This window comes from Colossoma macropomum, unplaced genomic scaffold (genome assembly GCF_904425465.1).
Source record: "Colossoma macropomum unplaced genomic scaffold, Colossoma_macropomum, whole genome shotgun sequence".
In the NCBI taxonomy this organism is placed as follows: Eukaryota; Metazoa; Chordata; class Actinopteri; order Characiformes; family Serrasalmidae; genus Colossoma; species Colossoma macropomum.
Window position 1 is genome coordinate 27,223,342 of NW_023494795.1, and position 13,939 is coordinate 27,237,280.

Below are 13,939 nucleotides of genomic sequence, written 5' to 3' on the forward strand. Positions count from 1 at the left end.
AGTGTCAACATTAACATGCAGATATACTGTAATTAGCAAAAACTGGTATTGTCATTATCATATCAAAAGCATGTACCTCCATTTTGCTATTTTTCTTCTTACATCATACAAAATACACTGCAGCTGCCTTATGCAATCTTGTCACATTAGCCTATATTAACAGTCCTGTAAACGTGCAAGCCAGACTTCTGCCTACTGTCAGAGTCGTGCATTTTGTTGTTCAATGTGGCCAAGGACTGCCTACTTTGACAAGAAAGGCAATTAGACGGACATGCAAAATAACCAAGCAAAGACCAGTGTTTCAGCGTGCCGTGTAGGGGTTGGTGATTTTTCAAAATGGGGTTACCACCAAAACAAAGCTTTTGTATAGAAAAATATATCAGATTAAAAGTCTGGTCTGCCTCCAGGATGCAATGAGAAGGCAGATTTTACTTAATTGGTTTTTGCTGACATCTGCTGGCTGGATTTTGATGTTTACTATACAACACGACTCTGAACTTGCTGTTAAGCTAATTAGCTCAGCTTATTCAATTGCTCCAACCTCAGACCAACAAAGCACAACACGATGCTAATTGCTATGCAGGTAATGTTACGTTGTCACCAAACATTTGTTTCGAAAAGCTAATATTAATTCTCCCATTCCTGCTCTGTAATTTGGATTAAATCAAGTGTGAGTGAGCTTCTCCTTAAACAATCAAGAGAGCACACTGTCCATTAATTGCTATTTATTGATGCATTAGCACAGCCCCTGGGAGCAGGTGCTCCTGTATTGGTTTAATGCTGAAATGTGTTCATTGCTCTCTAATCAACTGAACTCATGGCAGATTGGATTCAGGGACAAATCACAGAGGATTTGGGCTGAAAAATATTACAAACCCTGGCCCAGACGAGGACACAAATAAAGATGGGTCTGAAGCTCTGGGTAAATCCTGCCATACACAAACCAGCTACTGCACAAACTGAACACAAAATGAAGTTTGTGTATGAACTGGAGACTGAAATGTCAGAGTGCACACAGTAGTGGACGTTGCTTTATTCTGCTTCATTGGAGTGAAGGCGGCTGGAACCTGGAGAAGAAGATTGGGGGCAGTATACCTGCTGGGCCTGTGTCTGCACCTCGTCCAGCGAGGGCAGGTCAGCTAGGTATTTCTCCAGAGTCTCAATGCGCTGCTGCTTCTCCTGATTCTGCTCCTGCTCTCTCTGGCATTTCTTCTTCAGACTGCTGATGTAGCGGTCACGAGTCTTCATCTTAGTGAAACACATACAGTCGTAAATGTTTGAACACCTCTGGTACAATTAAATGCTTTGTTGATTTTGAAGTGAAAATATGTACACATCCTTTACAGAGAACACACTTCAATATGATATTTTTAGTGCACAATTTATATTTACTAGCATTTAACATAGAGGAAAAAATAAAACTTTAATTATATAATGCATAGGCAGGAAGTGTGGCACATTATATATACATATAAACAGTAATTGTGCATTAATATGTTCAGAGGTATGTTCTCTGTAGAGGATGTGTTAATCTATTTTCATTTAGAAAATCAGCAAAACATGTAATTTGCAATTGTTTTGACACTTTGCAGATGTGGGGTCCTACATATGTCCTACATGTGTATGTAAATACCTTCATAAATAACATAATAATAATAATAATAATTTTCCAAGTCTAAACCTAACCTTAACCTAAGTAATCAAAAAAGAAATGGCTCAGTTTTAAAAAATCAAATATGCGTTTGTAAAAAGAACTTTACAAAGTCTGGACCATTTTGTTGGTCCTGTAGATGAGCCCTGCTGTCAAAGTGAGTCACTGTTGTCTTGGAAATGTACAGAAACAAAAACAAACACAGAACTCTTAATTTGGAAAACTACCACGAATCCACGAAAGCCTCCACTGAAATCCATTTTAGTCATCACTTTTATAACGTCTTCATAACATGACTTTTACTTTAGTTATGTTTATTATTATAAAACAATCCAAGGTTTTTACTCAAATTTTATTAAGAATTTAAAACAAAACAGATTATTAATAGTATCATATCAACAGACTATGACACCATGTACACCTGGTCACTTCATGTAACTACTATCTGTATTGTATCCTGAAAAGATTTTATAAACATGCATTTACACTTGGCAGTCAAATGCGCTTCCGGTTTGTTGGACTGAAATCTGATCGCTGTGTGGGACGGAATATGCAAATCCGCTCATTACGCAGCAACCACTTACCAATTCTTACCAAACTCCTCTATCACAAAGTCGTATGCGGTTTTTTTTTGCACAGTAGTGTCTGTCCATATTGCTGTTAAGCATTTTGTTTTGTCCAGTTCTCAACCATGTGCATCCTCCATGATTACCTTCCTCACAGACACAGATCATGCACCCAGTGATGTACTGCATGGGGAGGAGTTTGGGTTGTACTGGGAGGGCTTTTGGTTGTCGAGTGCATCTTGGACAGATGGATCCAGTGACACTGGCATAACACGTGGCTGAAATGCGCCTAAGACCACCTCCTGAATTGGTCAAGCGATCAGACTTGTATTTGTTTTCAGTGCATCTTGGGTGCGTTTACACTTGCATTTTTATGTGGTTTGGCCTCATCATGATTTAGTCCTGATATTCAAGATGCATGTAGTGACCAGCTGTAAACGGGGTCTATATGATCCAGTGGGACAAATTGTCATTTCTGTGTTAAAGCTGGGGGATTCATGTGAGTGCTTAAAACTATTACCTAAATTACTGATCCAGTGATTCGGCATTGGCACTAATGCTAATCTTATTACAATCGGGCAGACGTGCCTAATTCACATTCAGTGCTGTTTTTTGTCATAGTCATTAACAGTAACAGTGCTATTAGTAACAGTGTACTATCCAGTGGTCTTCTTTGCCATTCAATTCATTTATGAAAAAAAAAATGTCTTTTATAGTAAAGAAGATGTGCAGTTACTGCATCACTTTACATACAGAATAATGACTCAAAGCAATTCCACACAGGGATGTATATAAACTTTACGTTGATAAAGAAAAAAAAAAGCACTGGCATCAGACTGGTACTTGCTATTTACTGATACCTTGAGTTCAGATATCGGAACTGGTATCAGGAGAGAAAAAAGTGGATCACTGAATCCTTAACCTAACTGCTTATGCTATCAATTTTCTCTAAATAAATGAACAAATGAACAGATAGATAGAGAACTGAAGCGTACCTTCTCCTCCAGCTTCTTGATGTCTTCAGTGTATTTCTGTGTGTTCTGTTTGAGGAATTCATTGAGATGGATGACCTCCAGCTCAGTGGCGGCCAGTTTGCGGCCCAGTTCGCTGTTCTCACAGCACAGTGTGTTCCGCTCGGTCAGTGGGGGCTGCGGACTGTGGCCGGACACAGGGCTATCGAACGGACACTCCTGAGGAGCAACACCAGCCAAAAGATAAGTGACAGCAGCGTTTACACGTTATTCCGGTATTAGTAGCATGTTTAATTCATAAAACAATAAGGAAATATACCTTGGTTTTAAGCAGATAGGAATCTTCACAGCGCCCCCTCTGGTTCTGGAGGACCTGCTGCGCCCTTAACTCATTTTCCCTGATTCTGGCGTGGAGCTGCAGGATTTGCTGCTTTTGCCTATAAAATGCCAGGTACATGCTGAAAACACACTGCCAAAATCATACTCCCCACATTCACTTATGAACAAGCTTGACTGTCTTATAGTGAACGGCCAAGCATAGTGGGAATATAATGGGAGAGGTCATTGGACCCCCATAAATTATGACTGCAAAGATAAATGAACCACCAGTGCAGTGGACGTAAATGGTGCTTTCTGAAAGTGCAGTGTGGAACACAGTGTAGCAGCACTACACTTTAGGTAATAGTGAGCTGTGCATACAGCATCCACTCTAATGTTCTTTTTTCAGTAAGCACCACCAGCTGCCAGGAAGAAATGTTCTGGGATGAAAAAAGGTTGTCATATTTGTTATTACACCCTGATATACGCTTGTAGCACTTTGGCAGACATTTTCTGCCTCTCAGCAAAATATGAGAGAAGATGTCATTAAATGAGGGAGGCTTGCAGCTGGAATACTAAAGACACAGTAAAATAGGTGCTCACAGCACCATCTTGTGGAACTCCATGAAACTTCAGTAAAAACAGCAAATATACAAGTAAGATGGATATTCTTTATGTGCAGTTTTGTGTAAAAGTCTTGAAAAACATGTTTACTTCAGTAGCATGTGTGCTTTTCCCAGTAAAATCATTCTATAACATTTTAATAAATGCATAAGTGAGCAAATACACAAGTAAGATAGATATTCTTTATGTGCAGTACCGTGTAGAAGTCTTTAAAAAACGTGTTTACTTTAGCAGCACGTAAGCTTTTTCCAGTCAAATCGCAACATAACATTTTAGTAAATGCAAATAAACATACATATAGTAAATACATATAGATTTTTTTTAAGCTTTCGACGTTAGTTAGAAGACAGAAAAACAGTTTAGCTTCTCGACCTTTTACTGAACACCAGCCTTCACATGGATTTATTAAATCCCATCAGCAGCACCTGATGTCATTTAATGAATAAATGCTTTCTGCTCAGATTTATCGCTTTACATCTCATTTTTAGATGGCTTAAGATTTTTGCACAGTACTGCACTTAACATTTTGTTGGACTGAGCACATTAACAGCACCAGCTCGGTGGCAGCCAGCTTGCAGCCCAGTTCCAGGGAAATGCAATACGGCTCTGTAGACAGCTTTTTAAGATGGATTACATTCACTTCCAACTGAATTCAGATTTCATCAATCAATAAATGTTTAGTGCACAAATAAATATATTTACATATAATTTTATCAGAACTGTAAGTCAGCAGATCATACAAACAAACAGTGAAAAAGTCTGTCAAGACTCTGCCGTGTATGACCAGATAGTCTCTTAAAGAGAGAGTTCAGAGAAATATCTAATTTACAGTTCTCCCTCAAATGTAGTTGCTCAATCAAGGCCTGTTTGCTTCTCTAGGCTAATGTAGCTAACAAGTGGTGGAACTTTATTTCCCACTAAATCATCACATACTCGCCTCAAACCACATGAAGTTTTAGGTAGTCTAAAACAGACCTGCTTATGCAGTTTCTGATAAATGGACAGAAATTAAGTTTCAGAATCGCTGCTGCTTCTGATTTTAGCTGTGTGACGTACTTTTGTCCATTTTTATAAATGCAGGGTAAAGAAAAAACGTGTACATTAGACATTCTGCCAAACAATTGCTTTAATGCTGAGTATGTATATATGTATGTGTGCCCTTTGCTTGCCTAGTAGCAGGATTAACAGTGCCCCCATCTGCTCTATGGGACGGCCTGAACTGTGCCTGCTGTGCGTGTGCTAACATGCGCAAATCAGCACAGCTGCCCAAGGTCACCATAGCAATCAGGAGGGCACGTTCCTGACCACATTCACCAACACGTCAACACTGTGTCATTTATACCCTCACATACTGCGAACAGGCTACAAGAAAAGCAGCCATAATCAGAGATCTTTTAAGTTAATTACATTCATGAAATTCAAAGACTGATTGTAAAGTAAGACCAAACAGGCAGAAAGTTGAATCAGGCAGTTAAATTCCATGCTACTTCCTGCATATGCCCTTGTGTTGTTAGTATCCAAGCTAATATGCAGCACTCTAGGTTGGGGGAAGGCCCTGATGAAGTCTCTGTTGATTTTGCTCATTTCACCTGCTGGCTCAAACCTTCTAAACAGGCCTGACTCAAGAGCTCTTATTTATACAGGAGAGTTCACTCTGCCTAGGGCTGCGCCCTCCAAGCTGACTAGTTGACTAATCAGTTGTGGCATTTTTTGTCAATTAAGGTTGTTTTCACACTTGTCCCAAATACTTGAGTCCGCACCAAGGACTGATTCTGGGCACGTTTTGGAAAGGGGCTCATTATCACTGTTTTGCTTTCACACACAAGATTTCCATCTAAATCGTGAATTGCGTAATTCCATCTCACTTTTCTGCATGCATGATAGGCAGTAGCCTCATTTGTTTGCTGCTTTTTATTATTTTTGCTTAGAGACAAACAATTTAGTGTCAAAAAACAGCCATAACAGTCCTTTCCAGTCATCACGAAACCTGAAAAGTATTGCGATAAGTCGAAGCATTCACGTTACAAAATGAACCACTCAAACCCCAGACCTATGGGATTCCCGCAGGACCCACCACAATATCTTGTGGCACGGGACTAATTTTCATTGTTGTGCATGTAAGTAGGGTAGCCAGCCCACTGTAGGTGGCAGTGGGACAAAGCACACATGAAGGCAAATCCCATAAATTAATGAATAGCCTAAATAAAGTAGAACGATCACTAAATCATATATAAAAAATCTAAAATAGTAACAGTTAAACAATTAAAATAAATTAAGTCATTCTAAAGAGCTGCAAAGCTCATGAAGATCATGCAATTCAGCATTTTAAAATATACATTTTAGGGGTGTAACAGTACACAGAAGTCACGGTTCGGTTCACATCACGGTTTGGACATCACGGTTCAGTACAAGTCTGGTACGATGGGGGGGGGGAAAGCAACAAAAACACCCAAATGCATGAGGCTGGGTTTCTTTACATTGATTTTGAACAGACAGTAATGCAAGTTATAGTTTGTTCCACCCAGTGTCACATAGTCTCCCCTGAGGTAGCTGGTACAGCCTGTAGTGTGAGCTAACTGATGTTACCTTCAGTTGTGATTTTAAAGTTAGGAGCAGAGAAAACAGAAAATTTCATAAGGGTTTGTGTTGAATCTCTTCACAGGTGCAAAATATTGCAGGCTGTGGACAGGGATAACTGTTGTTTTATTCGTTTAACTTCAGCTTGTGTTTTTTTCTTGAATCCTCTCTCTTTTTATTTACCTCAATAACTGCCTTCCTCACCTCACACTCACGATTCAAACACCTCAAACTGATCGGGGTCAGCTCTTCCGAAGATCACTGCTGCTAACTTGTTAACGGCTTACAGACTGATTAAGGTTTCCAAGTGGAACTCACACTTCGGTTCATCATTACAGTCATACTGCGTATTCTCCTCTTGCACTGAACCATGACATTCGTACCGTGACGGTTAGGGACAAATACACATACTGTTACACCCCTAATACATTTTTACTAATCGATAACGTGATTTGTTGGCAATTTTTATGATCAACGTTATCAATCATGTCTATTAGTTGTTGCAACCCTAAACATGATGTGCTAATTTTTTTTGACTGACTAAGAAAATCCTTGGTCAGAGACAGTCTTAATTCTGCGTAGGTCATTTTTACTCACCTGTCAATCTCCAGTTCCCGCTGTCTCAGGAGCCCCTCCTTTATCTTCACCAGAGTGTTGACGGGGAGAGCCGTTCCACCCAGCATCTGCCCAACACAGAAAACACGCTACAATAAATAAACTTTCTCCATTCAGGGCCTACAGCTAAACACCAAATCGTTGTTGTTGGAAGAAAACCCTGAATCTCTAAAATGGTAATTTTACAGGTAAAGGAATGTTCTTAACTTTTGTTCTTAACTTTTAAAGAAAGAAGATTTTATTGTAAGCAATTTTTGACTATTTTTATTAGTCCAGTCATTGTGAAATGAATACACAATAGGAAGCTGCTGTTATCAAATGTAAAATAAATAAATAATAAATAGATAAATAAAATATGTTTTTAGGAAGTTTTGACATTTGACAGGTGACATAATTATCTAAAGTTTGGCAATTTTTGTAAAGAGAAGCTTGTTAGTTTAGAAAAAAAATGTTAGAAGTGTCTTCACTCACAGACAACATATTAGACTTCACAGGAAAACAGTGCAGAGAGCTCATGTATAGTTCCCATTCAGCTGTGCCTGAAGTTCATATACACCTCCAGTTCACATTCCTCCATGTATTTGTTTGAGTGATGGGTGACAGGGGGTCTGTATGTGACTGAGTGACTAATCTCACACAGTCTCTTGAGCACTAGGTGCTAAATGGCAGCATGCAGAGGAGCTGTCAGACTGAGACTTCACATAGGACACATATGTCGTCACATCTTCCTACATGCACTGAAGCTCCAGTACAAGACGAAAGAAGCCAATCCTGGACAATGAACATTTCTAGGCTGAATAACTACATTTAAGATGAGGGGAAAAATGTGTACATTTTATTGTTCAACTAACCTTTCTTCTTTAATTTCCTGAACTTAGAAGTTGTCATTCTGTTTTCTATTCAATCAATAATAAATGACTAAATGTAATTACTAGTGATGCAGTGAAATGAATGACTGCTATAATGAGAGAAAACACTTTGGTTTTTAATATGTAAAGCACATGAGCGTGGCTTTGGAACTCTCGTCTACCAGTATGAGGTTTCTCCAGGAGGGGCACTATAGGCACTGAGAAATTAATTTAATTACACACTCGATACAAAATTATTTATGTCCAAAAAAACAAGGCCATAATCTTCCATCAACTTAAACTCGTAAAATATAAAATATCTCCTCTTCTACTTACAAAAACAAATGCACCATCAATTGACAGTTTAGAATTTCTCCACATCTTTCATGAGATACAAGTAAAAAAATTATACAAAATGTCAGAAGAGGCCTATACGCCGTGTGGTAACTAGCAGGATAATAGATAGAAAGAGGGCATTTGAGACACTCTGTCACTCTGTGTCAGTGGACACAGCTATGTTACCACATAATGTAGTGTAAACATGGCTCAACCTCTGAACCTCAAACTCTCTGCATTAACCAAACACTAAAAAAACTAACAAACAAAACACACAATGCAAACATCAAAGCAGGGATATATCAATAAGCAGTGGTCAGCAGTAAGAGAAATAAACAAAGGGTCTAGAAGATTCGGCAGCAGCTGAGAGGGCCTGGCCCTGGCTGAGCGAGGCTCAGGAGATCTGTGCTACCTCGGATAGCTTTGGCCCAGCATCGTAAACCTGACGACCTCATGAAAAAGGAGGCTGAGTTACACAAAATATAACACAACAGCAAAAAAGGCCTGAAAGCACGAGATCACAACAGCAAGAGGAGTCACTAAAAGTAGTGTAAATTGGTGGTTGTCAAAAAATTCAGCCATCATAATTTAAAACTGACGGCAAGGGTAAATTTTCACAGGTTTATTTTATGTCACAGGCTGTGAAGACTGATCAGACAGTCGCTGAAGTGATGTGCATCTGTGTGAACTGATCTCACAGAGTTCTAATCACTCCACACAGACTGAATTCAGATGACTCCACACAGACTGAATTCAGATGACTCCGTACAGACTGAATTCAGATGACTCCACACAGACTGAATTCAGATGACTCTGTACAGACTGAATTTAGATGACTCCACACAGACTGAATGCAGATGACTCCACACAGACTGAATGCAGATGACTCCACACAGACTGAATGCAGATGACTCCACACAGACTGAATGCAGATTACTCTGTACAGGGCGAATTCTGATTACTCCATACAGACTGATCTCAGAATATTCCACACACAGTAAATTCTTCTTACTCCAATAAACTGAATTCTGATTACTCCAGACAAAATTAAGCCACATTCTGCATATGTTACAACAGCATGGCTGTGAAATCAGAGTATGTGTGCTAGACTGGCCTGCCTGCAGTTCAGTCTCATCAACCTCAAAATACAACAGCAATGGCCCTGTACGGAGGCACATGTATAACATGAAGAATGGCAAAAAATTACGCTTCAAAACTGGATTAATTTGTGTCTTGAGTCCACAAACCATTATGCAGTATAAGGAAAGTTGATGTAGCACAGTGGTAAACATGCTCCTGTCCCAAAGTGTTTGGAAAGTGCTGCAGGCATCAAATTTGGAATGAGTGTATATTAACAAAAAACAATGACATTCATAAGGTAAAACCTAAAAAATTCTGTTTTTGTTCTGTTTTCCAAATTTACTAACCACTGCTTTCTGTTTTCATTAGCATTTCACATACTGACCCATTTTTTGGAATTAGGGTTGTAAATCTGGTCCAAGTCGGCTTATCCAAACATATCAAAGTCAGAGAGAGATGCATGCAAGAAAGGGTGTTGTCGCCATGCAGTCTGCTGGGGCTTTGTGTTAACTGCAGGCCGAGGAGGGAGCCAGAGCATTGCTGTCATTCCCCAGCAGCTGAGCACAGATCTCTGAGCTCACAGCCTCTTCAGGCGGCTCTATCACCACATGCCTGTTGTCCCCAGCCACCCCTGCGCTGCACAGTGCAAATTCTGAGTGTTTACAATTTAGGAGCATCCTATAACTTAACAATATGATTCTGACTAGGGTAGCATAACCATTATACCCTGCTCTCTTGAGGACTGACCGATAACAAGCACTGGCTGAAGTAGCCCATGCTAAGTATTATATACTTTGGCTCAGCGTGTTCTAAAAGATCCCAGAATCTTTGGTTGAAGGGCTGATCATTAAACACTATGAATTCCAGAATTTTTTTCTGAAATTCTCATTGCTTTTCTACTGTTAGATGGACATTTTTCACCTCTTGTAAATGTGTGCTCCAGGGTTGAGTGAGTTACTCTATTAGCATTACTGCTGGCTATGAACCTCCACATGAGACTCTTAATTTGTATAGCTTACAATTTGCTTGTGTGGACATCATAATGTCACACTAGAATATCAGCAACGGTATCAGTCTAATGTTTCCAATATCAGATCAAGTTCAGCCTGATTTCAAGCAGTACTGATACTGTCAGTGCGACTCTAATTCTGACTCCTGATTCTGCAGTATGAGAATAGGTCCAGTCAGTGAGCTGCTGCTGCGCATTCATTCTTAGTTTGTAGGCGACAGGACAGTTACACGGAGGAAAGCTGACATTACAGTAGTCAGACTAGCCAAACATGCATAAGAAGGTTTTAAGTCTGGTTACCAGCCAGTGAAGTTTCTATACTTTTCTATACTTACGTCCTACTTCATCTCCAACTTGCCCCAGTCGTAATATTTTGTAGGTAAGAAAGAAAAAAAGTTAATTTTGTTCTGTGGAAATTATCTAATTGCATTTTTTATGATTTTTTACGATAGTGCATGTGCAACGTAAAAGCAGTTATTTTCTATAAATTAAGCTCTAGGCCGTTTTTTTGCCAAGAAGACAAGCACATCCATTTTTTCAGGCTTGAAGTTTGAATGCTGAAATTAGCATGCCAGCAAGCCAGTTCACAAGCTCAGACAACTGTGGATAATGTAGAATATAACTGAAATTGCAATTCTTGCAATCTGTCAAATTGCGATTTCGATTTAAAAACAATTTATCGTCCACTCCTACTGGGTATGTCAAAAATAATGGATTCAAGAATTAAATTGCTCACCGTGCCAAACCCTGCCATGGCACCATCCTGCTGACTAACTCACTTTATGAGTCTGGAAGTCAGCCTCGGCTCGCCCCGCTCCCAAGCGTCGTTACTGCTTTTGCTTATTTGTCTCTCTCCATGCTGCCAACAAACAGAACCAGTGACAGCTGCTGGAGACCTGAAGCTCATCCAGTAAAAATGCAAAATGCCAAGCCTTTCATTTGGATGAGTCATGACTTCTGATTCACCATGCCTCCTGATTTACACTGCACTAGCATGTAAGTAGTAGGTTCACAATCTATCATCTGATTTAATGTGTGCATGTATACTGAAAGTAAAAATAGTTAAAGACATTCTTCGCCGTAGGTGGTTTTTAATCCTGTGAAATGTCAAGTTTACTACTGTATCTCACAGCTAGCTGGAGGATGCTGGACTAAGGAGTTAGGGGTTACTTCGCAGGTCTTTCTGTAAATGTTGAACATGTCTGCACACTGCTACAGTACTAAGAGTTAGAGTGGATTTAAGACAGATTAGATCAGCACTGAAAGAAACAATAATGTAACACTGCTACGATGTCAGGACTCTTAAGCAGCCCAAGTTTCAGATGGCACGAAGCAGTATATTAAGCCAAAGAGCGTCCACTTTGCAGCTCTCCACCTAAATGACAGCGAGTGAAATGCGAGGTTGTGGGGTGTAAGCAGGGCTAAATGGAGCTGCGCTCTGTATTCAGCTCTGAGTAAACTGAAGATAGGTTTATCCGTTCTCCAATGCAGGATCTCATGTCTGTAGGCCACAGCATGGAGCAGCTCCACTGCCAGACCTGACAGCTAATCTGCTGCCAGTTCCCTGAATTTTATCAGCCCTGCTGCCACTGTTTACCAAAGCCTCCATACTTGGCCCTACTCTCTGTTAGGTGCAAATCTGGGTGAGAGATGGCTCTGCATCAGTTCTTACCAGAGTTCCGTAACCTCCCACAACCAAGTCCGTCATCATCTGATGATCTATACAAATCAGGTCTGGCCTATTAAACAATGACAATAATTATCAAAATCAAACATTTTTTGCTAATCTGTTCCTCAATCCGGAATTAGCAGCAAAGAACTGAACTTTAAACAAATGCTACTTCGGTACACTAGCTGGAGATGTGCTTTTCACTCGCTGGACGTGGAGAGAGAAAAAGTCTAGCCATTCACTTGCAACTCCACAAACCAGCTGAACAGTTAAGAAAATGATCTAGAGAGCTATTCTCAGTGTTAAAATTATGTAGAGTAAATGTTTTACATATTGTGTTCTGAATATTGAATACAAAGAGCAATATGTAGACTGTAAATTGCAAAACGTACGTTGTAATCAGAATAAGTTTGAGTTCAAAATACTATTAAGCTTAAATGGAAATGCCCAATTTGGTGGTGATTCCTGTTTTAGTCAGGTTTCATTCACAACCATAGACTAGCTTGAACAGTTAAGCATGTAGTCTTTGGACAATCCAATTCAATACACACCTAGAATCTTCGCTGTACTTAAAACAACACAACAGTTTTTCTGCTCATAGCAATAGCACTGCACAATCAGTCCGACATTAACGAACACGAGCACACGCACACACAAAAAAAGCCAGGAATAACCCAAGGGCACCTGGCGAAGAGGTACGTGTTGACAGGTGTGGGACAGGGAGCCTCGATGCACTGAGCTGAACAGAGTGGCGAGACATAGATGTACTGCTTCTAATGTGTAGACTTTCCAGCACTAGCCAAAGGGCAAGACCAGGACTTATGTATGCATGCACACACTAACAACACCTGCCAGTACCCGCAGTAAAACAGTTCACAAAGGAAGGAAAAGTGTGAGCAAGGCTACCTTTAACAGCCATTCTTTCACAGAGCCTCCATTTTAATGAGCTGGTGCATAAGCAATAGGCTCCATTACTGAGGCGTAGTTAAATGGCGCCATCAGTTCCCCTGCCCTTTCCATTGTGGCTATAATAGTGTGGGTAATTAACACTTGGGTTGCAAAGCATGATAATGAACAATAAGAGCTCCAACATGAGGGGCAGCGCAGACAGGGTTGGGCAGTGGTGACTGGCCGCGAGCCTGGACATGGAAACAGGTCTGAAAGGGGGGCGGCAAAGCCATGGCTCAAAAGCTTAGAACATCCAGCTCAGATGACGCACACGCATTTTACTTCCACCTTCCCATTCATTACAGCTCTCTTACGCAGCCGCACGCTGACCCCGGCATCCGGTGCATGTGTGATTCTCTGTTCTCGAATCAGTACCTGGGATTCAACAAGGAGGCATTTAGGCTGGTGGTCCAAACCATGCCAAGAACAGTACTGTGCTGGCCAGGGGAAAAACAGCAAGCGCATGCCACAGCAGTGTCCTGATCGCCCTTCCTCTCCACACCGGCCCGTTTAAAAATGCACTCTTGGAACTCGCTCCGCTTGAGCCTGCCAAGCGCCTTATAAGGAAGGGGAAACTCTGAGCTGTTTTTATCTCCAGAGCCTCTGAAAAACGCTACAAAACTCTGCAGAAAGCTTCCCAGCAGCACCCTTGGGAAGGTGCATGCTTCTTGAGGTGGTTCGCTGAAGGTCAAGATTAGGAAAAGGTCGCTGGAGAAGGTCAATGAAG

General features: G+C 40.5%; 1 protein-coding gene across 3 annotated transcripts in view; it reads right to left on the reverse strand.

Annotated features, from left to right (window-relative positions):
• The window catches only part of cep85l (centrosomal protein 85, like), an 83,663-nt gene that overhangs the window by 10,954 nt on the left and 58,770 nt on the right, over positions 1-13,939 (reverse strand). For all 3 annotated transcript variants that reach the window (XM_036582087.1, XM_036582088.1, XM_036582085.1), the window contains exons 5-8: positions 7,305-7,390; positions 3,508-3,625; positions 3,213-3,407; positions 1,096-1,248 (exon numbers count right to left, since the gene is read on the reverse strand). In XM_036582087.1, the coding sequence (XP_036437980.1) occupies positions 1,096-1,248; positions 3,213-3,407; positions 3,508-3,625; positions 7,305-7,390 (552 nt within the window). The remainder of the gene's footprint in view (positions 1-1,095; positions 1,249-3,212; positions 3,408-3,507; positions 3,626-7,304; positions 7,391-13,939) is intronic.